This window comes from Phocoena sinus, chromosome 1 (assembly GCF_008692025.1).
Source record: "Phocoena sinus isolate mPhoSin1 chromosome 1, mPhoSin1.pri, whole genome shotgun sequence".
NCBI lineage: Eukaryota > Metazoa > Chordata > Mammalia > Artiodactyla > Phocoenidae > Phocoena > Phocoena sinus.
The window spans coordinates 28,589,408-28,615,277 of NC_045763.1; the positions used below are offsets into that span (position 1 = coordinate 28,589,408).

General features: G+C 44.8%; 1 protein-coding gene across 3 annotated transcripts in view; it reads right to left on the reverse strand.

The window, feature by feature from the left end:
• Positions 1–25,870, reverse strand: part of KIAA0319L (KIAA0319 like) — a 108,618-nt gene that overhangs the window by 3,643 nt on the left and 79,105 nt on the right. For all 3 annotated transcript variants that reach the window (XM_032630969.1, XM_032630958.1, XM_032630976.1), the window contains exons 9-20: positions 23,796–23,928; positions 20,518–20,746; positions 18,534–18,657; positions 17,688–17,820; positions 15,786–15,934; positions 14,210–14,361; positions 13,705–13,843; positions 11,962–12,121; positions 6,351–6,493; positions 5,382–5,504; positions 4,559–4,649; positions 1,758–1,849 (exon numbers count right to left, since the gene is read on the reverse strand). In XM_032630969.1, the coding sequence (XP_032486860.1) occupies positions 1,758–1,849; positions 4,559–4,649; positions 5,382–5,504; positions 6,351–6,493; positions 11,962–12,121; positions 13,705–13,843; positions 14,210–14,361; positions 15,786–15,934; positions 17,688–17,820; positions 18,534–18,657; positions 20,518–20,746; positions 23,796–23,928 (1,668 nt within the window). The remainder of the gene's footprint in view (positions 1–1,757; positions 1,850–4,558; positions 4,650–5,381; positions 5,505–6,350; positions 6,494–11,961; positions 12,122–13,704; positions 13,844–14,209; positions 14,362–15,785; positions 15,935–17,687; positions 17,821–18,533; positions 18,658–20,517; positions 20,747–23,795; positions 23,929–25,870) is intronic.

Here is a 25,870-nt window from a genome sequence, read left to right on the forward strand (position 1 = left end):
TTGCTCTACCTAACAACACGGATGGACGTCCTAAATGTAATGTTGAGGGACAGGCGCCAAGCCCAATGATTCCATTTATATAAACTACTCCAAGATATTAGAAGTAAATTGGGGGGAGGCAGGCAGTGACTGGGAAGAAGCACAAAGGGGGCGCTTCTGGGGGGCTGATTACATGGGTACATTCACTTATGAAATGTGCTTATGATTTTCTGTACACATTAGACTGAATCACAGAAAACTGCTATTTTTATAGGTCAAAAGTCAATTATCAGTAATCTTTATATGGTTCAATCTAATAGACTTCAATAGAAAGTCTTGAAAAAAAGTCAACAGAACAGCAAAACCAAACCAAAGGGCTTCCCTGGTGGCGCAGTGGTTGAGAGTCCGCCTGCCAATGCAGGGGACACGGGTTCGTGCCCCGGTCCGGGAGGATCCCACATGCCGCGGAGTGGCTGGGCCTGTGAGCCATGGCCGCTGAGCCTGCGCGTCCGGAGCCTGTGCTCCGCAACGGGAGAGGCCACAGCAGTGAGAGGCCAGCGTACCCAAAAAAAAAAAAAAAAAAAAAACCAAACCAAAGCAAAACCCACAACTGCTGAATGTAAACCACGTCTCCCGAGGGTGGGCACGTGTCCCACTCCGCCTGCTGGCCTTCGGTGCCAGCGGCTCCGAGCTCACTCAGGTGGGCGCACGCCACGTCCAGGTCACTTCCGCACACGTCATGCTCCACTAAACTCACTCTTCTTCCGGCTGAACTTCTTCAGTTCCACACCTTGTACAGTTTGGTCCTGAATCCTATTCTCCTCATCCTACTGGTGACTCCGCTCTGGGTTGCACCCACGAATCCACTGCAGAGCCCAGAACAAGAGCCAGGACTTCTGGCCTGGTCAGATCCACACCAGATGGAAGGCGACTCTCACCACCTCCTCACGTGGACACCGCGCACAGAAGGGGCTGCCGACCCTCATCTAGTCTCATCTTGGTTACCTGGGAGCAGCTGGCCACCTGCAGCCCTCCCCGCTCCCTCCCTTTCCCCACAAGTCTGCCTTCCCATCCTGCCGTCACCCACCCGCCTGCCTCAGAAGAGGCATCTTAAGCCCTTTACCCACTCCTCCCTCCTCCCTGCCCAGGACCCTCCCCTCTGCCTTCTGCCCACCCTGGCCCCGAGCCCCGTCACTGGAAGCCGTCTCAAGCTTGTGCAGCCGCAAATTCTTTGACAGATGAGCGCGGTGCACCTGGAGCCAGCAGGGGAGCTGCCCTCCGCCTGCTCTAAGACAACGATGGAGCCTGCGGATCTACCTGACAAATACTGGAGAAAGGAAGGTGGGAGAGGATGGCTGGCGGCAAGGAGGCCAGCTGGCAGACACTGGCTTTGATCTCTTCATGGCCTCACCTTGTCTGCCCAGAAAGGACAGACTGATCAGGAATAAGAGACCAAGGTCCCTGAGCCTGACTACAGGGGCAGCTTGAAAAGCTGAACTCCAGGCAGGAACCCTGAGGGGAACAAGCAGGCAAAGGAAAGCAAGGGGCTGAGCCCCTCAGCACAGTCAAAGGACCACTAAGAAGTGAGCCCTGGAGTCCGAGCTTGTCCAGTAGGCAAAGCCGACCCTGAGCCCTCATCAGGGACGGGACAAGATACTTTTCCAGCACAAAGAGCTGCCAACAAAAACACATTTAGGAGGGACTGGTGATGGTGGTGGCTCTTCAGGGAGAGTGCACCAACCTAGACACCCCCGGTTCCCAGTTCCCGGGGCCACTACCTGCTCGGGAGGTTGGCTTCAGTTCCAGGCTTTCCTGATCCGTGGCATCCAGGATCCTGTACTTGCTTTTCCTCTTAGGTTTTCCTTTTTGTCTGAAAAACACAATCCCCTGCTCAGGAAAGAGGTTCTGTGTGAGGTTCAGGTAGCCCACCACAGGGTGGCAGCCAGACTGCATGCAGAGCCCTGACTTGGGGGATGCTGCTTAATGGAAGGGATGCTTCTCCTTGTTTCTCAGATGGGAAAGGTAGCAACTGTGATTTGTTATTCAAATAGTCCTCACCAATTTGGGAAAAGGTAAAGGAAACATCATTTTATCATGGACTCACCACTCCACAGTGGCAATGAAGGAAGGATAGATGGGTTAAAAATGTAAATAAGGGCTTCCCTGGTGGCGCAGTGGTTGAGAGTCCGCCTGCCGATGCAGGGGACACGGGTTCGTGCCCCGGTCCGGGAAGATCCCACATGCCGCGGAGCGGCTGGGCCCGTGAGCCATGGCCGCTGAGCCTGCGCGTCCGGAGCCTGTCCTCCGCAACGGGAGAGGCCACAACAGTGAGAGGCCCGCGTAACGCATAAAAAAAAAAAAAAAAAATGTAAATAAAATGACGCTCCTATGCTGGAAGGGTAGAGGGTGGAGGAAAGCATTAAACCAGCAAAACCTTGTTAATGGTGGTTGTCTTAGGCTGGTGGGAATTTTAAAAAATTCTTTTAATTTTCTAAGTTTTATTGTGAGATTATATTGCAGGTTGAATCTCAGTTCTGCCACTTATTAACTGTGTGTCCATGGAAAATGTCATTTTCCTGAGAAAAGGTTGTTACGCATATTAAAAAAGATATTACCTATAAAATGTATAAAATGTTATGCACATTTTATACATTTTTGCTTGGTACACAGTAAACATAGAAATGATACTTATTATTAATAATTAAAAACATAATAAATGTTACCATTAAATATTATAAGACTAGATAGGAAGACTGAATGAAAAAACCTGAAAGACTTAATCATGACTAACCTAAGTCTACAATTACGTAAAAACATGTACATGTGAGAATCCCAAACTGAAAGGAAGGCAAACAAATTAAGAACCCATGTGCTACAGCTACGTGTAAAAGAATGAAATCAGAACACTCCCTAACACCATACACAAAAATAAACTCAAAATGGATTAGAGACCTAAATGTAAGACCAGACACTACAAAACTCTTAGAGAAAAACATAGGAAGAACACTCTTGGACATAAATCACAGCATGATCTTTTTTGACCCACCTCCCAAAGTAATGAAAATGAAAACAAAAGTAAACAGATGGGACCTAATGAAACTTAAAAGCTTTTGCACAGCAAAGGAAACCATCAACAAGACAAAAAGACAACCCTCAGAATGGGAGAAAATATTTGCAAATGGAGCAACGGACAAAGGATTAATCTCCAAAATATACAAACGGCTCATGCAGCTCAATATCAAAAAAAAAAAACCAAAACAACCCAATCAAAAAAATGGGCAGAAGACCTAAATAGACATTTCTCCAAAGAAGACATACAGATGGCCAAGAAGCACATGAAAAGATGCTCAACATCACTAGTCATTAGAGAAATGCAAATCAAAACTACAATGAGGTATCACCTAACACCAGTCAGAATGGGCATTATCAGAAAATCTACAAACAACAAATGCTGGAGAGGGTGTGGAGAAAAGGGAACCTTCTCGCACTGTTGGTGGGAATGTAAATTGATACAGCCACTATGGAGAACAGTATGGAGGTTCCTTAAAAAACTAAAAATAAAATTACCATACAACCCAGCAATCCCACTACTGGGCATATACCCTGAGAAAACCATAATTCAAAAAGACACAGGCATTCCAATGTTCATTGCAGCACTATTTACAATAGCCAGGTCATGGAAGCAACCTAAATGTCCAACGACAGATGAATGGATAAAGAAGATGTGGTACATATATACAATGGAATATTACTCAGCCATAAAAAGGAACCAAACTGGGTCATTTGTAGAGATGTGGATGGACCTAGAGAATGTCATACAGAGTGAGATAAGTCAGAAAGAGAAAAACAAGTATCGTATATTAACGCACATATGTGGAATTCAGAAAAATGGTACAGATGAACCTGTTTGCAAGGCAGAAATAGAGACACAGACGTAGAGAACAAACATATGGACACCAAGGGGAGAAAGGGGTGGTGGGATGAATTGGGAGATTGGGATCGACATATATACACTAATATGTATAAAATAGATAACTAATGAGAACCTGCTGTACAGCACAGGGAACTTTACTTAATGCTCTGTGGTGACCTAAACAGGAAGGAAATCCAGAAAAGAGGGGGTATATGTATTCATAAAGCTGATTCACTTCGCTGTACAGCAGAAACTAACACAACAATGTAAAGCAACTATACCCCAATTTAAAAAAAAAAGAACCCATGTGCTACGGTGGTGAGGCTGAGGTGTGGAGTATTAAAGGCCACATACCCTAGAGATAAGAGCCAGGTCCACACCCCAGGCCCTCCCACTCCCACTCCAGCCACAGCCACGTTTTCCACGTGGCAAATCACTGCAGTGACAGCCACTCAGCCTACAGGAGTGTGCTTCTGCCTTCAGGAGTGTCAGAGGTAAGGAGAACTTTTCTGTGCATGCCGTGGGTGGGCCATGGCATGTAACAGCGATGGGAAGGGAAGAAACCCAGGACTCAGCGCCCTCAATATAGAAGGTGCCAGATACCTCTCTAATGAATAAATATGTAATTAGAAGCACGAACAAATTTCCAGGGAAAGTCCATCTTACCTCTTACAACAACAGATTACAGTCCAGGAGAGGATTCCCAAGGCAACAACAATGACAAAGGAAGCAATGATAACATATAACACACTCCACTCTGCCAAGAGAAACAAAATATTAAGGGCAGTGAAAAGAGAGGCTAGAAGGGGGGTCTGGGCTGCCCACCTTGGGTAGGAGATGGCTGCGCTCTGTAAACAAGAAGGCCCCTCGGGCTGCCCAGGGAAGGTGAGACCTTGGAGTTAAAGGCAGCTGAAACTTTAAACCTTATGAATTGCCCCTGTTTTCTAGGTGGTGCTCTGAGATCCTGGGGAAGTGGGGCAGGCTGTAAGGAGCTTTAACAGAGGGAAAGGGAGGAATGGACACCTACGGGCTTCCCTGGGGCCAGAGTACACAGGCATTCCAGAAAGACAGGAGGCCGTGCGGCTCATCTGATTTAGGCTGCATTTTGTAGTTGCTCTGATTTAAGCTTGTTTCTTCTTAAACAACTGCTTCAGGGGAGTTCCCTGGCAGTCCAGTGGTTAGGACTCGGCACTTTCACTGCCAGGGCCCAGGTTCAATCTATGGTTGGGGAACTAAGCAACTAAGATCCCGCAAGCTGTGCTGGGAGGCCAAACAAAAACAAAACCAAAAACAAAAAACTGCTTCAGAGCTTTCCTCTAACCTTGAGCAAGTGTGGAGGAAGGAAGTAAACGTCCTCTGCAAACAGAAAATACACAAAGTTCTTCTCCTCGTTGCTCATCTGCCTTGGAAACACCAACACCCACCCACTCAAACTCAGAGCCACACTCAACGCCAAACCAGCTGGCACAGTTTCAAGCAGAAAACTCACCACAGTTGCTATCTCCATCCCTCAGCTGCACCTTGATGAAATTCTCCATCCAAAAAGGGTCACAGATACAGCGTTTGGTGAATGAATCACAGTGGCCATGGTCAGAACAGTTCAACTGGCATGCTGAAAGTAGCAGGAAAGGGAAAAAAGTCAAGGGGCGTCAGAGCCGGGGGTTGACCAAATTCCAGTGCCCATGAAGATACGAAGGGATCCCCTGCTCAATGGCCTGTGACGACATCTCCTGGAGACCTGTCCCAAGAACCTTTATAGCTGGACACAGTGCCCATTATTATCATCATGGATAAAACTGGAGCAGTTAGAAAGGCTCCAGACTGTTTTTACTTGCTGTTTCTCCATATCAGCAGTTCTTAATCTTTCATGCCCCACAGACCCCCTTCTCTGAATAACTGCCGAAATAAAACACATAGTATTACAAAGGAAGGCAATTATACTATACATGTTTTTGAAGTATTTAAGAATACAGAACTTTAAAATAATATGTGCGTCTTTATTAAAATATTAAGTAACAAGATCTAGAAGTGTGTCTAACAACTGTCATAATTTCGAAGTGGTGATGAGTAAAAATGCTATTTCATTATGTAGTATGACACAAAATTATCTGAGATTTCTATTGCTTTAAAGTCACACGTTCTGTTAATACTGTAGTTTCTTGCCTACCTTCATGATTGAGGAAAACAATAAATTTCAGTTAGAGGTTCGTGAAAATAAAGATGTAATTTTTTTCCCATTCAAACTCACAGCCCCTCTGAATGCTATCTCAGGGGCCCATGGAAGGTTAAGAAGCTCTGCAATGAGTGGACACTCTTTCAAGAAAAAATGGTAGTTGAGGAAAGTGATTATCTCCTTGTTCCCAGAGAAGAGGAAATGAAGCCCAAGGACAGCAGGGACTGACAGGTGAGCTGTGGACACTGGGTGGACTCTCATTCCGAACTTCCCAGAATTACTCACTGACAGTATTGATTTCCAGGGCTCTGAATATCAGAAAGTCTGCCTTTTGCTTCCGCAGCTCACTCTTGAGCATCACTGCCACCTCATGGCCTTTGAAGATCTGGTGAGGAGGCTCATTTTGAACAAAAAATACCATCTTGGTGCTGCAGAGACATGGAACAGTATGAACGAGCTGAAGCTGTCAACATGATAGCAGCAGCTATCATTTGCTAAGTACCTTCTGTTTGTGCCAGACCCTGTGCTAAGTGTTATACACATTCACTCACAGGAAGCCCGTGAGAAAGGGGTTATCAGCATCATCTCCATTTTACACAGGACAGCACTGGGGCTCAGAGGGGTTAAGTAACTTGCCCAAGGTCACACAGTTAATTATGGCAGAGCCAGATCCCAACTGATATGTCTGACTCTAAAGCCTATGCTTTTAGAAAAGGCCTAAGCTGCCCCAACTAACAAGAAGACCTATTCCAAAACCTAACTGGAGGCCAGAAAAATGGGGATTTGGTTATGGGTACATCCCTGCTGTCAGCCTTTTTTTTGCGATACTTGAGCCCCTCACTGCCGTGGCCTCTCCCGCCGCGGAGCAACAGGCTCTGGACGCGCAGGCTCAGCGGCCATGGCTCACGGGCGCAGCCGCTCCACGGCACGGGGGATCCTCCCGGACCGGGGCACGAACCTGCGTCCCCCGCATCGGCAGGTGGACCCTCAACCACTGTGCCACCAGGGAAGCCCTGCCAGCCTTTTAACAGCTAAGAATGTGGTGCTGTTGGGTTTGTGCCTGGGTTATCTATGAGACAAACCACAGTGCTTTGTAAAATATAAATTGTTGGACAGCATCAAAGCATTATCCGTAGGTCAAAACATAGCCAAAATGATCATTACTATGACAGCAACAATAAAGACCTCACACAATGGTGTGGCCAGTACAAGATTATGTTATTCTAGGCCCAGAATCTGTTTGTTTTCTGACCGTCAACTTCTGTCCAAGGTAGACCATGTCTGAACTCACTTCTGGGTGGCACAAAATCTGTTCTGCCTTGGCCTCCATTTTTGGCAGCCTGCTTCGTGACTCCGTGTTAGTCTCACAAACTGAACTTTCCCAATCAGTGGGTCACATTGGGTTTATAGGTGAGCCCCAGGTATTGATCCCTACAGCACACAGGGTGGCTGGGTGGGACCTGGGTATCCCAGAGGCCCTGGACCAGCTGCTTCCAGTATAACTGTCTATTTATCCCAAAGTGCCATATAAACAGCATCATTTTCTATGGGTGAACTGACATGAAAGTTTGGGTAGCCCTGTCCTAAAAGCCTTTTCAAAGCTTGCTGCATAGTGAGGCTAACAATGGGGTACTATAAACTCCAGAATCAAGAAACAAACCTTTTCCATAAAAGATCTGTGGTCATTTCTCATACATATACTACTATATATAAAATAGATAACTAATGAGAACCTACTATATAGCACAGGGAACTCTACTCACTGTTCTGTGGTACCTAAATGGGAAGGAAATCTAAAAAAGATTGGATATATGTATATGTATAACTGCTTCACTTTGCTGTACAGCAGAAACTAACACAACATTGTAAAGCAACTATACTTCAATAAAAATTAATTTAAAGAAATCTGTGGTCATTTCTCATATTTTCTCCTAGTTACCTAATTCATGCTTATAGTTTCAATTTTTGTCTATATACAAATAACCCTCAAATCTTTGTCTCCTCTTCCTATGTCCCTCTTGAGTGACCAAATCTGTATCTGCAAATGCTTGCTAGAATATCTATACCAGATCATCCACAGTCATCTTAAATCCAACATGTTCCAAAATAAACTTATAACAATCACTAACTCATTATGTGTTAGAGACTACACAAACATTATCTTATGTAATCTTCAACAACCCTATAACATGGGTGCTAGCATTTTTATAAGTGAAGAATGGGTTCGGAGAGGTGCAGTAATCTGCCCACTGTCGCAAAGCTGTCACTAACAGAGCAGGGCTCAGAATCCAGGTCTGCCTGGTGTGAGGCCCATGCTCTTTCCCATTGTAATACACTATCTCCCTCCAATCATATCCTCCTCCTGAATTCCTCAGCTAAGCCAATCTAGGCCAAGCCAGAAACCCAGAGTCACTGTGATGCTTCTCTCTTCCTCGTGTCCCAGAGGCAGTGACGGCAAGTGTGCAAGCAAACCCTTCCGCAATGCTCTTACCCGCACTCTCGTTAGTGTCTTCCACTGCTTTGTCCCAGCCAATTCCCACCAGCTTGATCGATCCCAGCAGCCACCTTCCCTTTTCCTATTCCCAGGCTGCTGAGCAGAGGTTAAAAAGGAAGTCCTAATCATCATGCTGTCTCTGACCCACTGAACCCTGACTGCATATTAGATTCACCTGGGGAGTTTTAAAGCTTTAGGTGCCCAGACCTCACTGCAGACCAACTGAATCATAACCATAATCATCCCCATGTGGGCGTGAGGCTTGGGTAATGGTATGTTCATAAAAGCTCCAGGTGATACTGTTATGCAGCTGGAGTTGGGAATCGCTGCTCTCACCTCATGTGTCTAACCCTGGCTCAGACTCCAATATTGCTCAAAGCTGGCATCCTTTCCTGGAGCTGCTGTTCTCAACCTTTACCACTTTCCTCAGACTGCCCACCTCATTCTCACCTCCTCAAAGCAGATGGCCTTGCCTCCAGTTTCAGAGAAAAAACAGGACGTTGGTACCAATACGAAAAAACAGGATGTTGGTACCAATACTCTCAAATTTCATCCTTCTCTACTTCGAGATTCACCCATAATAGCACATCTTCCCTCCTTTCCTCCTGCCTCCAGGGAAAGTGGTCTCCTGCTCTGCCCACAGCCAGTGCCCCAGACCTACCTCCATTTATAACCCGCCTCCCCAATCTCCACCATCTACCTTTCCTCTGCACCTTCCCCTCAGTCTATAAAAATGTTCAAGTATCTTTAAAAGGTGTTCTTCTGAGCTTGTCTCCCATACTGTTTTCAACACCAGCCTCTTCAAAGAGGCATTATACTTACCATCTCTGTATCCTCAAACTATGAAAAAAATTTTCTCCCAGCATCTAAGTAAAATGATCTCACTATAGTTCTGATGATCTACTAATTACAAACCCAAAAGCCTGTTTTGCGCGCTCACCACACCTGTCTCTATAGCACCTGAATCCTTTGGCAGCGCCCCTTACTGCCAGCTTGTCCCTTAACTTCCAGCAGACAGCTCCCACCTGGTTTTCCTCCCATCTCTCTGACGGCTGTTTCTTAGTTTCCTTTGCTGGCCCTTCTTTCCTTGCCTCCCCCTTAAATATTGATGTTCTCCACAGCTCTCTCCTCAACCCTCTTGACTCTCCCAGCATGTCTCATCCGTCCTCATGGCCTTAACGCCTGCCTGTATGTAGTGACTCCCTACCTCAGGCCTTCACTTCCACCTCAAGTTCCAGCCTATATGTGCTACTACCTGTCCCTATGTAACCCATAAGATATGCCAAATTCAACAGTCAGAACTGAACTCATTATCTTTTCTTTGAAACTGGATCCCTAATCTCAGTTAATGGCATTCACCATCTATCTAGGCATCCAAGCAAAAATCCTCATACTTGATGGCTCACTCACCTTCATTCCCCAAAGGTCACCGAGTCCTACTGATTTACCTCTGGATTTCTTTTAATTTCCTCTTCTCTTCTGCCATTTCCACCACCACTACCTCAATTCAGGTGTTATCACCTTTTTTACTAGACTAGTCCAAAAGCATCCTGACTGGTCTCCCAGCCTTTGGTCTCTCCCTACTGTTTTTTTTTTTTTTTGGCCGAGCCGCGCAGCCCGTGGGATCTTAGTTCCCCAGACCAGGGATTGAACCTGCACTCCCTGCAGTGGAAGCGCGGTGTCTTAACAAATGGACTTCAAGGGATGTCCTGATCTCTCCCTATTTTAGTCTAGCCTCCACACTACCGATCTCCCTAAGGAAAAAAAAAAAATCTAGTATCCTTGCTTCAAAAACAAAACAAAAAATTCACACATATAAAACCAACTAACTTGAGCCCTCCTATCCGAAGTATTAACACTAAACTGCTTGCTTGCTTATGACTGTTCTCAGTCTACAGGGCCAGCCTTATTGTCCCCCATATCCTAGGGCCCGGTAAATGCTCTGAACCCAAGGACTTCTTCCAGAGGAAACTCCGTACTTTCATACCACAGGACCATTGCTCATGCTGTTCCCCTACTCTGAATCTCCTCCTAGTCCTTCTATGCTTCATCAGGGCAAGTTTTACTTCTGGAAAATCTTTGGACTACCTCAACCCTCCTGGAAGAAATAATCGCCCTTGCCTGTGTCTCCATGATTGTGTTACCTGAAAACTGGGTTCTCTACATGGTGTTAAGCCAAAAGACACAACCAAGTCAAAAACGAGGAGAAGGAAGACTTTTATCACTTGCGGCAAGTAAGGAGAACATCGGGATCTTTCCCAAAGCAGTGTCTCTGTGAGCAGCACAACTGCGGAAGCTTTAAGCTCAGGGTACATGCATATTCGTGAAGGGGCTTGAGCAGAGGAGAATTCAGCATAGAATTGGGACAAAAGTCAACAGAGTCCAAGCTTTAGCTGAGGGTCATGAGGGTCAGAAAAGGTCGATATCATCATTCCTTAGGTTCCAGTTGATCTGGTTGTCAAGTACTTCAGGCTACCTTTACCACTGAAACAGAACTGGGAGTCTTTACAACTGATTTACTATTTTTGCTATTGTTACTTCTCTTGCCTGAAAAGAGTCATTTGTTCCTGCATTCCTTTTTGTTTTTTGTTTTGTTTTGGCCACACCATGCGGCTTGTGGGACCTCAGTTCCCCGACCAGGGATTGAACCCGGGCCAAGGCAGTGAAAGCCTGGAATCCTAACCACTAAGCCACCAGGGAACTCCCTGTTCCTGACTTCTTTTTTTCCCTTAAGATCATTCATTACCGAGACCTGTTCAAGGGCAAGTACTGTGGCCAGGCTTAGATCACAAAATGGCTTAGGCCAAAAATGGCTTTGCTTAGGTCAAGAAAGCCATGCCTGGTTCTCTTTCTCTGAGGACCCCCTACACTATCTGCTTACAATAGCACTTATTCTGTCAAATCCACCCTGTACTGATGCTATATGTTAACTTGATTATCTCCCCTACTAGACTATGGTCTTCAAACATCATAGGCCTCTTCTGACCTTGCACCCTGCTGCAGTGTCTAGTACATTTCTTCTTCATTAAAAATGAAGTACATTTCTTCTTCATTAAAAAAATGAACACTGGGCTTCCCTGGTGGCGCAGTGGTTGAGAGTCCACCTGCCGATGCAGGGGACACGGGTTTGTGCCCCGGTCCGGGAAGATCCCGCATGCCGCGGAGCGGCTGGGCCCGTGAGCCATGGCCGCTGAGCCTGCGCCTCCGGAGCCTGTGCTCCGCAACAGGAGAGGCCACAACAGTGAGAGCCCGCGTACCGCAAAAAAAAAAATGAACACCATGAGTGGTTCCTGGTCAGAGAGCCCACCCTTCTCTACCTACCCACACTATTTCTCAGCTCAGTCAAGAAGCCCAGGGGACCCCTGGTCTTTCCTTTTCTCCCCCCATTCGTTGCCCAGCTACCTCTGCTCCGTGTACGGCTGAATCTTTTGCACAATGATGTCGGAATCCAGCACCCCCAGGAGGACCCCAATCTGGCGGATGAACATCCCCTTCAGCCTCTCAGTTAGCTGACTGACGTTGACATCCAAGATGATCTCCACCAGGTTGTTTTTCCTGGGATCTGGAAAGCATGTGGATCAGTCATGGCTTTAGAAGCAGGAGAGTTAACATAGACCTGCCACTGTGCAGGTGCTTTGGCCCAGGAGAGAATGTGGTGAGAGCATTCAGAAATGCAACTGCCCTCCTTCAAAATGGAAAGGCACAAGAGTGAATTCCCCACTGCTTTGTCCTGGTCCCCAGCAATCTGGGGCTGGCTTGGAGAGCTTCAGAAGCACTCCTGGTCTCTATACCAACCTGGCAATTACCACACATGTGCTGGGGACCAGGCCGAAGTGATGGGGTTTAGTGAAGGAAGTGGGGAACAGAGAAATACTTTAAGGTTTGTTTTAAAAGTCTCTGCCCAGTTGGCTTTGCTGAACTCTCCAGGCCAAGTGGCAGGTAGCTAGCGATCTCTCCTGATCCAATCTGATTTTCAGTAACTTGCTGTACTTTGTTTACAACAATGGGAGGGAAATTTTCCATCTCAACAATCTTATGGGAATGCATCTGCCCTACAGTGTTGAAAACCATAAACACAAAGGAAATACAGGCAGCCAAGAAACAAGGATTTCCTTAAAACAACATCACAGCCGGACGATGTTTTTACAACTCTAGAACTGTAAGACCGTTGTGCTTTACACTTTTGATTATGTCCTAAAGACTATTCTACACTTGCCAAGTTAAAAGTGACTATTCAGAATACCTATTCACATACTTGGATGCACCATTTGCCTGTCCTGATGTATAATTTATATAATTAGTAGACTATCTGTGATCTGATTTTAAACACAGAAGAGACTTTATAGTGTCTTGGCTGTTGTCCTTCAGAGGTAGGACAAGGACTGGAAGACCTGCCAAGATCCCTTCCCGTCTAAGACATCTGTACATTAGCTTGGCCTAGATAATAAAGAGTAGGTTTAAAGTTAATACCTTCTCATCAGTTGCTCAGGAATTTATAAAGCTCTACCCCACCCTGTACTCACTGCCTCCCTATTACCAAATTAGCCTTGATATAAAACAAAAACATGGTTCTATTTAAGAAAGAAATTTTATTTCTGCAAATCTTAAAAATGTAATAAGAAAGAAATTTTATTTCTGCAAATCTTAAAAATGTAAAGGATGCCAATTACTTTACCTTCCCTGGGGGTTGTCAGATAAAGCCTGAGGCTCAACTTACAAAAATAAATCATTTTCTGCAGCTGGGTGCTGATAAGACACCACGACTCAAGTTATTCCTGTGCTCAGATTCCCAAAGCACCCTGGGCCCTCTCTCATCAGTCACACGCAGAGGAGAAAGTGCTGGAGTAGGGGCCCAAAGGCCTGGCTCTGACACAACTGCTGTGTGAAGCTGAGCAAGCCCTACCCTCTCTGAGTTTCTGTTTCTCCATCTGAGCTAAGTAGGGGGAGGTCCATATTTCTGTGTGGGTAGGAGAGGTCTTGTTGGAACAGAAAGTCTCTAAGGAGTTCTTAGCTTGGGGGTTCTAGATTTTTTTAAAGCTGGATATGCCATCTGGCTCTGTCCATGCTGGGGGAAGGGCCTCAAGATCGAGGCCCTGCTAGGCTGATCCAGCAATTCCACCCCGACTCCTCAGTAAGTGAACTCACCAGGTTTCACCTCCACAGTGGTCCGGTCTGTGTCACTCTCACCCTTCGCATCAGTCACTTTCAGGTGAAATGCATAGGTTCCCTCAACCAGGTTGGAAAGAAAGAGGACAGGGTGGTGGTCAGAGTGATTTAACACCTCCTGTGGGGTTGAACAACATGGCTATACGGCAGAACAAAATCACACTCCTTTCGTGGAGTCAGCTGTTGTGTCTGTCATAACGAAGTCCCCTCTGGGCTAGATGGCTTTGACTCGGGGCAGTTCCTGCTCTGTGATGGCACTACAGCCCACAGCAACCAGGATCAGGGAAAAGAATCACATTCTGTTCCAACTAGCTTGAGGGGTGACCCTAAGCAAGTCATCTGACCTCCCTGGATTTCAGAGCACAATCCAGGTTTGACATAAGAGACCACTTGGTTAAAACAGGTACTGGAGTGTTTAGCCCAGTCTCCTCTCCTCACCGCACCACCATGACCTGTGTAGCTCTCCACCTGCTGGCACACTCACCCCCGCAGCTGGGCTCCCCTCGTCTCGAGTCCAGAGGTAGTTGACTATCCCCTTGTCATCTGAGGACTTGGAGCCGTCCAGCTCTGCCGTGTCTGTGGGCAAGGTAATTACCACATTCCCAGTTATCTTGGCTATAGGTGGTTTATTCATTTCTAAACAAAGAGAAACCATGGGAAAAAATGTAACATTCAGAAAAAGAAGAAATGCTTCTCGTGATGCTTATAAGAAAATTAAACTTCAAAATTATCTTAAATGGAGAACTGTTTTAAGTGCTTATCCATGCCCATGCCAGCAACTAACAGTGTAGAGCTAACGCCACCAGTGCCACAGGTCCTGAGGCTCCATTCCCACCCAGAGAAATGTTCCCCTGACACCAGTACAGTAGAGGGGACAAGTATAGTTTCCTCTTGTATTCTCATAGCAGCCTCCCGCAAAGGAACCCATTTCTCTGCTTGGGGATATATGATGATCGGAAACGAAGGCCTAAAGTGGATTAAAGCCCTGAAGTTCAGGTTTCATCAGCTGATATCACAAATTATCTTCAAAATATGGCTGAAAATGTTATTCTCTGAACATCTTTCTTGACTTCTTCCTTAGCACTTTAATAGAGAAAAAGAAGAGAGACACTTTTCTTATTCTGGGCCCCACCTGCAGCTTTGTTTACTCAGTGTGTGCTCTCTACTCACTGAGTTCAGTACACTGTGTTTGGGGATCACCTGCATATCTGATAGCTTTTCCTACCATCAGCTTATAGACCTCTCCTAAGACCATCACTGATCACTGTGCCTGCAAACCAGAGCGAGGACAATCCACTTTTGCTCAAGTTGGCCTCAGTGTGCGTGCTCCTAGGATGAGCATGGGAAGCTCCAGTGCAGGGCAGTCATTCTAAGGTCTGACAGCAGGTGTCACTGTAGCTAGCAGGAGAGTCACAGAAACCCCAGCAGCAGAGGCAAAATAAAAATGCAAGTCTTCCCTGGTGGCGCAGTGGTTAACAAGCCGCCTACCAATTCAGAGACGTGGGTTCGAGCCCTGGTCCGGGAAGATCTCACATGCCACAGAGCAACTAAGCCCGTGCGCCACAACTACTGAGCCTGTGCTCTAGAGCCTGCGACCCAAAACTACTGAGCCCGAGTGCCACAACTACTGAAGCCCGCGTGCCAAGAGCCTGTGCTCCACAACAAGAGAAGCCACAGCAGTGAGAAGCCCACGCACTGCAACGAAGAGTAGCCCCTGCTGGCCACAACTAGAGGAAGCCCGCACACAGCAACGAAGACCCATGGCAGCCAAAAATAAATAAATAAATAAATTTATTTATTTTTAAAAAAATACAAAGTAAAAAAACCTTAATTCTCTCCCTATTCAACTGAGAAGGAAGGGAGGGAAAACAAGAAGTTAAAATTCACCTTAAAAGTCGCTCACTCAAAGGGTGTTGTAGAAAAGCAACTAAGAGTTACCCTAACCTCTAACTTCCTTCCCTACTTTGTCTCTAATCAGTTTCTGCAACCAAACAAGAGATGATGCATTCTTCAGTTATCTGGCCCAGAGGCTGCTGCACCAACCCAAGGCAGTGAGGTACCTTCTTTGACAATGACATTCACAGAGCTCTGGCTTTGCAGGTTCCTCTCATCCTTGACGGTCAAGGTGAACACGTAGGTTCCCACTTGCAGCCCAGTCACAGTGGCGACACTGCTGTTAGCATTCTCAAGCTGTACCCCGTCAGGTCCCCTGGACAAAGAGAGAAACCAGAGGGTGGAACTGTACCTGTCTACTGCTCTCCTGTCCCCGCAGGAGCAGACAATTATTGCCTCAGCTAAGACATGAACTACTGTTTCTCACACCTTGAGAGGGCATGTTTAAAAATATTCCATTTGGACAGCGTGTCATTTGGCCCCAAAATACAGGCTACCTGCTGATCAGAAAATTCCATTCACCAGCTTTCAAACACATCTAGCCTTATCCTTTGTAAGAGCTTCTAGAACATTCAAACTCTTTGCTGCTCCAGTAAAAGGAAGAAAGTGCTCTGAGCAGGTCTCTGATCAAAAGAATGATTTAAGAGTGATGTTTCTGAAAAGCATTTCTGGCCCAGTGATTGGTTCAGCTCTTGCCAGAAAAGAAGCAAAATGCATTTCTTAGTCACATGCCAAACTCCCTCTTGCTGAAAAGTCAGGGAAAGGAAATGGGCCAAGGCTACAGAGGAACTCTCAGGGTAAAACCATCCTCTTCTTAGCAGTTCTACAGGCAAAACTCCCTCCAGCTCCTGGACAGGGGCCACAGAGGAACCAGGATGCCCTGTATCTTTCCTCCTCCCCTGTGGCCTCATGCTGCAGGTGAGCGAGCTCTGAGCCAGCATGTAGGCACAACACTGCACACATACCAGACAGCCCTTCTGTTCAAGGGTCAAAATGCCTCAGAGCTTTCGTTAACACTGCAGGACAACCAGAGAAACCTGTAGACTCCCAGGTTTTGCTCTGTTTTGTTTTGCTGTTTAAATGTATAACCCTGACCCTAGCAGCCCCCCTTGAAACAGATTCTCCTCCAAGAAGCTATGCTAAGGATTATTTCTGCTGTAAACACTAATAGAACTGAACTAAAAGGTTTATCTGCTGTATCTTCAATAAACAGTTATAATTAAAACATGCTGGGTTGAGGAAAATTAGGTTCTCCAAAAGATAGAAACGAAAGCTAAGGAAAATCATTTCTAGAATCCAACTCACTAATCGTAAGTCAAGTGCTTTTACAAGTCAAATTACAGCCCCTCCCCACCCATCTCTAACATCCTAGTCAAAAACAAAAGCAAAAACAAAAAACCCAGTCTGTCCTATGGTTGCTACCTTTGGAAATTGGGAATGCTTTTAAGTCTTCCTTGGGATTGCTTCCTGTGGGATCCTGCATATAATCTGAGTTCCATTTGTTATGGTTTAAGGGAGCTGAAAGAAACTGTGAGAACCAGGAATGGTTCGATTAGGTAATTCCAATTTAATTAGTATTATTTTGGTTATTGCCTTTGGCCTCTGGCTAACATAAATGGCATATGGTATCTACAAGGAAACAATAACAGAGTAATGCTTTCATTTTGGAGATGAATTTTCAATTCCCCTTAAGAGCTGCTCTGTCCCATCCCCCCTGACAGCCTTACCCAGTTAATTTTGAGCAACAGTATTTTTCTGCTCCATTACCCCTTCCATCCTGCCTCTCAAGTGTAATTAAACTATGCATTTCAGCAAATGGATTGTACCTGTAAAAGCACCAGAACCACAAAGTACTACCTGGGGACAGCTAATGGTAAGCATTCTTTTTTTCCTTCTTACAAAAATTATATTTTTCTTAGAGTTGAAGTTTGGGATTGCAAACATTTCTTTCTCAGTAATCCCCCTTGGATAAGCTAATAAGAGAAAGTAAACTCTTAAAAGCAAATAAAACCTTGCTCTTCAAAGGTCTGGAGCCCTTGCATACATAAGGATTTTGTGTCAATACTCACTGTGTTTTTTCCCAGAGATATGAGATAATTTTCTGATCATCTGAGCTTTTGCTGCCATCCAGGGTTGTGCTATCCATGGGAAGAGTCAGCTCTTTATCTGGACCTGCATCTGCCTGTGGAGGCTTGTTGTTTTCTAGAAGACAAGAGACTTGGGAGTTCAAAAGCAGGCAGTCCAGCTGGGAAAGGAGAGGAACCAATTGGGACGTATGTTCTGGAAGCCTCAAGGACTCTCCCTCTCCACTCATAGAACTGTCAGATACGGTGTGAGGTAAGGGTATGGTCAGGGAGCTCGCATGAAGAATATAAGACTGAAACGTATAAAACAACTCTGAAAGAACATGGATTGAAGTATAATGCTATACGAGTTCAAATGAGAGGGTCTGAAAGATAAGGTAGGGCTTTCTTGAGGAAGTGGGCTTTAAGGTGGCCCTTAAAGGACATGGTGGGAGGAGTTCCCTGGTGGTCTAGTGGTTAGGATTCGGCGCTTTCACTGCTGTGGCTCAGGTTCAATCCTTGGTCGGGGAAGTGAGATCCTGCAAGCCGCAGCCAAAAAAAAAAAAAATAGGACATGGTAAGATTTGGGCTGGCAGAGACTCTATCTGCTAGCTCCCCTTGAAGGCACAATAACTCGCCAAGAGCAAGGGCACAAGCGAGGTTGTGAAATACTCCTTCTCTCTAGCTATGAAGAAAGCACTTGGGGAATGGACAAGAGCAGCTGCCAGGGGCTTGGTGGATTGGTAACTCCCACTTCCACCCTCATGGAGCTCAGAACCCAAGCCCTCTTCTCCCCCCAAGGGTCAAGGGACCAGCCAACAGAAGAGCCTGCACCACAAGGTTAGAACTTACCAGGCTGCACAATAACAGTCACTTGAGCGGTGGCCTGCTGTCCTATTGTGTCAGTCACTGTGAGTTGGTAAGTATAGTCTCCTTCTTGCATGGCAGAGAGCTGTAGGGTCGGTGTTCTAACACCCTGGATATATAAATACAGACAAGTGGACTCCCGGAATCACATAATACAAGAAGTCCTACTCTGGTCTAAATGATTTACCCAGTTTTCTAAACCTAGGTTGGTAGTGGGCCATTACCTCCCAATTCAACACAATTACTGAATGCTCAATCAGACACTGTGGGACATCTTGTTAAAAGTTTCACCCTTCAAGGAAATAACCCTCTGACACAGCAACAGTTTCAAATAAAGTCAGAGCTCTCACAAGGTAGACGAGTACAGGAAAATGTGCAGAGATAATCAAGATCCATTTCGATGACCCAAGCAGAAAGAAAACCATTAACATATAATAAAATAACACAATTTACAAAACAATGTTCTTCCTACTGAAGCTACACAGCGTGACCCTAACAAAGCTGCCTCGATAAAACATGGCAGCAACGACTCAAGATGCTTTGTAATGCTGTGTGTGCCCTTACAGGTCTGTACAGATTCTGCAACAGCGGAGAAACCTAACCTAACACCTTGCAGACATTTTATTTGGCCTTAGGGTTCTTAAAAGTTGGAAAATTTCACATAGAAGTCTAGGTTTCTGTCTTGTCTTGAAAAGCTGGAGGACCTAGCAACACTGGGACGATACTCCAGCGTGGCAACAACCAGCCTGACTGGAGGGCTGCTGACCCCTTTGGTCAGGGCTTACGCCCTCTGGTTTGCCACAGTCCGCATCCAGTTTTCTTCATTTACTTACGTTACCTACCTGGTGACAGATCTAGTCTCTTCTTACATATCTCCAGAGAGAAGATGCTCACCATCTAGTCAGGCAATCTCCTCCAATTTGTAATAGAGCTCACTAAGATTTGCACTCTTCAGCAGAAACTAACACATTTTAAAGCAACTATACTCCGATAAAAATTATGGAAATATCTTGCTGCAAGTAGAAAAAGGCCTATGGCCCATTAACCAACTGAAAACTCAGAGAAAACCTCTGTTTGCCTCTGCCAGCAGTAAATCCTAAACACAGAATTGAGAGTTGAGAGCCGTCTTGAGCTTTAACTACTGTTTCCAAATGTTGCTGCTGCATAAATTTGTCATTATGTCATCCAGCCAGCTCCGAGCATGTCACCCACCGGTGGCCAGAGACCATGGGGGTGCTCGGTACAAGGTGTTTCTAACATAGCAAGGGTTTGTGGGTTTTGTTTGTTTGTTTTGTTTATTTGAGAAAAACGGAAAGGAAAATGATGCAGCATCTAAAGCATTCAGCTTGGACAACCTGCTTGAATTCTGATCAATGCTTCATTGTTAGCGTTTTGCACGTGATTGTAATTTTTATGTCACAAGAAGCCAAAACTTGCAATACTATTTTTAGCAGACAAAAAAATAAAAGAACTAAATGTAAAATGTATAAATATTTTTGACTTGAACATTTGGATGGCACTGGGTGCAAGCAGACCATTCATCCTTTGGACGGAATGTTTGGGAAAAAAGAGACTTTCGAAAAGGAGACGGTAGTTGTAAAGAGTCCATGGAGGGTTATGTAGTACTGTAACTCACAACTGTTAAAAATAAATCAATAAATTGTCCTGTGCTGTATAAAAAAAAAAAAAAATTTGCACCCTTGTAGCTTCTAAAGAATTTTACTCCCTGAAATTATCCTAGAGCAGCTACCAGTCTTTTCCTCTAATACTAAACATTTAAGATAAAGTTTTTGCTAATGTGTTAACTAAAGGCCCCTTAATCTTTCTAGATTTTTTTAAAAATTCAAATGTTCTGTTCACTAATCTGACTTTGGTTATTAAGATGGAGAAATATAAGCCTTGGATGGGTGACCCAGTCCAGCAGCTCTCATTCCCTGGGCAAGAAAAGACAGAAACTATTCCCTCCTACCTGCATCTCCATCACTTTCCCTTTGCTGTTTGGGCTGAGTGACCACTCATAGCTGGTGATGCCGTGATCATCAGTGCTCTGATTCCCAAAGAGGGTGATGGAGTTTTGGGGCAGGGTGATCACTTGGTTGGGGCCTGCATTGGCCACAGGGGGGTAATCCACAGCCTTGTTCACTGTCAGGCTTGCAGTGGTAGAGTTGGTAGCTCCATCAGAGTCTACTACAGTCAAGCTATCAGGAAAGAGAGAGGAATGCAATCAGGGATGGTCTTAAAGAAAGAGGAATAAACATGGAAGAACTGAAAATCAAGGCTAAAAAATACCAATGTGGCAGGATTACCAATCGGTAACCAATTCTAACGCATTCTTTTTGGAAAGTTAGAATAATACTAGAAGCTAACACCGACTGAGGGTTTACTGTGTGCCAGGTACTGTTCTAAGCACTTTGTATCTCATTCAATCCTCACAACAGCTCTATAAAGTACTATCCCCATTTTACTCCTTATACATATGAGGAGACCGAGGCCAAAAGAGGTAAAGTAACTTGCCCAAGTTTGAAAGCTTGAAAACAGTGGAGTCAGGATCTAAATCTAGACAGTATATCTCCAGCACCATTTCGCTCTGCTGCCTGCAAGTGTCTGTGGCTGGGACCTTTATAAGCATTGTCTGATCTGGCCCTCACAACAATCATATAGAATAGGTATCATCAACCTCACTATTATAGAAGCCTTAGAGAGGTAAGAAACCTGCCCAGAGCTAAATAGTGAGCCAACATGCAAGCCCAGTTCTCTGACTCCAAAGCCCAGAACCAAGTCTTAAGAAGCAATAATCCCTGGCCACTATTCCTATGGGGTTCAAAGACGCTACACTAAATAAAGCAAGCTCTGACTGCAGCAGGCTCTCCTCCCATCATCCTGTTTTGGCTGTGTACACAGCACAAGAATGGACTTCCTGGGCAGACAGCCTCTAGGATGGACCAGGGGGGCTAGCTCCAGTAAGATAGAAGCCCGAGATGGAAATGAATTCTCCTACGCAAGCGTCCCACAGTTTGTGCCAGTGTGAAAGAGAATTTGCAAGAGAAAAAAAAAATGTTCATTTGTAAGAGCAGGCTTCTACCTAAATGATGCCTTCCAGCTGAACAGCCTAAAGCTTCTCTTGCCACCTCAAAATGTGAGCAGAAGCAAGCAAGGAGGTTTGGGCTGCTTCCATTTTGCTGACAGAAAGAGGAAAAGCATATAAAAGACATGTCGTTTGTTTAAACCTCACAACCAGCCACAGAAAGAGCCAGACATCTGTGGGGTTTTCATCCCACAATCTCACTTTTTACCTATGATCTTAAGGGGACTTCTGATATTACAGCTTTTAGAAAAAGAACACAAAAACATCAGACACACAGACATGTGCAAATCAGCAAACATCTGAAAAAGAAAAATCCACAGAAGTTTTCCTCTCTTTCCAGTTTCTCTGTTTTCAGTTTTTTTTTTTTTTTAACATGTCTTATTTGTCTCCTATTTCAGAACAAAGCAAGTTATAGACAGATGGCAAAATGGCAGCTGCCCATTACGCTGACTTTCACCTCAGACAGTCCCTGGCTTGCACACAAAAGTTCTGGAACCAAACAGCAGCTGACCACAGGGCTGGGGAAAGAGGCCACTGTTGTGTAAAAGCAGGGGAGAGGAAAAGGTAAGTGCAATCAAACAGATTGGACCTTAATGCTAATCAAACCCAATCCCATCATTTCATGGACTGAGGCTTAGAAAAAAAGAACTGCACCCAATATCCCATTCACCCAAAACACTCTAGGTTAATACTGTGGTTAAAAGCTCAGACTCTGGAATCAGACAACCTGTGTGACCTTGGGCAAGTTACTTAACCTCTCTGTGACAATATTTCCTAATCTGTAAAATAAGAGCCATTATAATACCAGGTACAAGGGTTAAATGAGCTACTGCGTGCAAAGAGCTCAGAACAGTACTTAACAAAGAAAATGTTCAAGAAGCAGTAGCTATTATTGTTACTATTTCAAAAAGGATGAACATCGCCCAGGCTAAATTCCATAAATGTTAAAATTCCTATATTAGAAATCCAAGGCGAAAACCAACTCACATTTCCATTTTAACTCAGTGAGAAGGCTCCTACCTCGTTGTAATAGCAGCTACCCTTCATTCACTTGAAGTCTTGAGTCAGTGAGAGTGCTGCTAAGTCAGAACTTGTATATTTATTTGTATGGTAGGTGCTGTGCTAGGACATTCCTTGCTGCGTCTCTGGTAGTGTCTACAACGTGGTTAATCTCAGATCCAGTGGGGAAGACAGATACCCATGAACAAGCCGTTGCACCATGGCAGGCACCACATAGAGGCACTGAGTGCAACAGGGAAAGAGGAGGGACATACCCTCTCCTCTCTGGAGGGATCTCAGAGAGCCTCACAGAAAACTGAGGAGGTTCTTAAAGATAGGCGGAGTCCCAACAGATTGAGAAGGGGATTCAAGGAAGCATAAACAAAATACATATAGGCCAAGTCAAGGAGCAGAGTAGAATGAGTCCTGACTTGGGGATTAGAAAATCTGCATTTCAGCTCTAGCTGTGTGACCTCAGAGAAGTTAGTAAATACACCAAGCCTCATTTTTCTCAGATGTAAAATGAGGATGGTATAGTGTACATATGGTATTTGCGTGACACTCATGTACGAGTGCTTTGTAGCCTACAGTGAATAATGCAAATATAAGGAGGATTACTCTAGGGTCAGCCTCACACTCATTAATCACAGTCTAGTATATCAACACTAGTTCCCAAAAGAACTATCTTTGAATCAAATTCTCTGAAAAGCCCCAACAGAGAAAGATGCTACAAATCATATTCAAATAAACCACTAAGTCAAAAGTAAAGATTTTGATATATCCTAAGTTGAGGAAGCATTTCCCAAAGGGGAGAGATGAGAGTAGATTCCTTCTAGATTTTTCCTGAGAAAAGGCAAAGGAAGATGGGCCCTTTCACTTAATGACAGAAATTCTAAAAAAAGGTTTGGATATATGCCAAATAAGGCTCTGAGAAGGATTAGCTCTGTGGATCCTGATCTATTATGCAAGAACCTTTGCCCTAAAAAGTTATCACTATTGTGACCACAGTTACAACATGGCTCAAAGAACCAGGGGAACCAAAGGCTATATTATCAGCCAACTCTACAGGGAATTTGATATCTGTCAGAGTGACTCCTATAAGAATGTAAAACCCATAAGGGGAAAAAAATGGCCTATGGTAAACTTGAAGGATCCAAATTTACCTGAAAGTGTAGTTCCCAGGGACGAGCTTACTTAGTTTTAATATGGCCGTATCTTCAGAAATCTTCTCTTCTCTCAGAGGTCCCTTAAGTTCTTCCCAATGGTACTGGACGATCTTATCATCATCCGTGCTTTCTTGACCATAAAGAAATATCAGTTACAGCATGAGAGCACTGGGTCTTAGCACTTATCCAGTTTATACAAACCAGGGCAACTACCCAGAGATTTGAGGCTAGGAAAACTTCATGAAATTACAGACTATCTCCCCAGAGTGTTTCTTCCCTCAGATTATTGGGTCATTCTGCCTCTCTACGAATATTCCACTGCGTAGTTTTCCAAGGACTCCAACACAGGCAACCTCTGGTTAAAACGCTACTGTATTAAGTATATGTATAAAAAAAGGAGAATCAAAAGGTCTTAAACACATGAAACGATATTCAACCTCACTTAAAAAAGAAATGCAAATTTAAATTACACTTGAGATAGCATTTTTTAACCTCTCAAATTGGTAAACACCAAAGTTTCACAACACATTATGTGGGTAAAAAGTGTGGGGAAAGAGGCCCCCTCATAAGTCATGGTGGAAGCATAAATTGATACAACCTCTATAAGGAGCAATTTGGGAAAATTTATCTTTGTCCTTGCAATTCCTCTTCTAAGAATTTAATCCTTCAGATCTACTTGCACTTGTGTTGTGTATCTGTAGGACATCTAATATTTGTGTTAAATGTCATGCTTACAAGATTATTCACAATAATGTTATTTGTAATAGCAAGTCAAAAATAATCTAAATGGTCATCAATAGAGATTGAAAACAAGTACATATTCATACAATGAAATCATATATTCATATCATGGAAGGTTATGTAATCATTAAAGGAAAAAAAGAATGAAGAAGTATTGCATGTATTAATTCAGAAAAATTCTCCAACATATAGAAACAAGCACTGTATGTAACAGCGCATGTAATGTGTTGTCATAAGGACCGTGTATGTATTTTCTTAAATACGCATCAAATATCTCTGGAAAGATACATAAGATAATACCATTGGTTGCCTGGAGGAAAACTGGATAGTTGGGAGACCGGGAGGGTAGTGATTCTGTTCACTGTGTACCTTTACATATTATTCAACTTTGATCTAATCAAAAATATAAAATAAAATGGTACTAAGTGAACCCTTTCTGCCACTCTCACAAGTGTTTCTTCCTATTCTGCCTCTTCCTCTTGGCCTGCTACTCTTCTGTCCTCCTCTTCTGGCCAGAATCACCTACATGAAAGGTTTAACCTGCTAGAGATCCCTCTGCTAAAGCAGCAGCTGCCTCTGCCACAAGCCCCTGTTGTGCCAAGACACTCAGGGGTGACAGGGCCTTAACGGGCCTCCAGAGAGACCAAGCCAATGCTGGAGGGCGACAGGCCCGAAACCTCTTGCACACACAGAGCCGAGGCCCAGAAATCGTCTCATGTCACCCATCAGGTGACACTACTCTGAAGGGTGACATGTTAACAATGGGCCCAGGCAGGGGTGTGTGCTCCATTCTGTGAGTCTCTCCAGGAGAAGGCTAACGAGAATCTTGCTAGGCAGTGATAGCTGAGTGAGAGCTCTTTGTCAAGACTCTCAGTTACTTATCTTGTCATGATAGGAAGGAGCTTTGTTTCCATAGCTAAGGATGGCAACTCCAGGCAAGCAAATTTGAAAACCAGCAAGTTTCAACTAAAATAATGCTAAACACATGAACAATCCTACTTTCTTACCATCTCAGAGCAGAACTATTACTGCAGACAGGCCACAGGGGGACTTTTTTTTTTTTTTTGCGGTATGCGGGCCTCTCACTGCTGTGGCCTCTCCCGTTGCGGAGCACAGGCTCCGGACGCGCAGGCTCAGTGGCCATAGCTCGTGGGCCCAGCCGCTCCACGGCATGTGGGATCTTCCCGGACCGGGGCACGAACCCGTGTCCCCTGCATCGGCAGGCGGACACTCAACCACTGCGCCACCAGGGAAGCCCCACATGGGGATTTTAAACAGGGCCTGTCTGGTTTTTACTTCCTAATCAATTGCTTCAGATGGTTGGTTTTCCC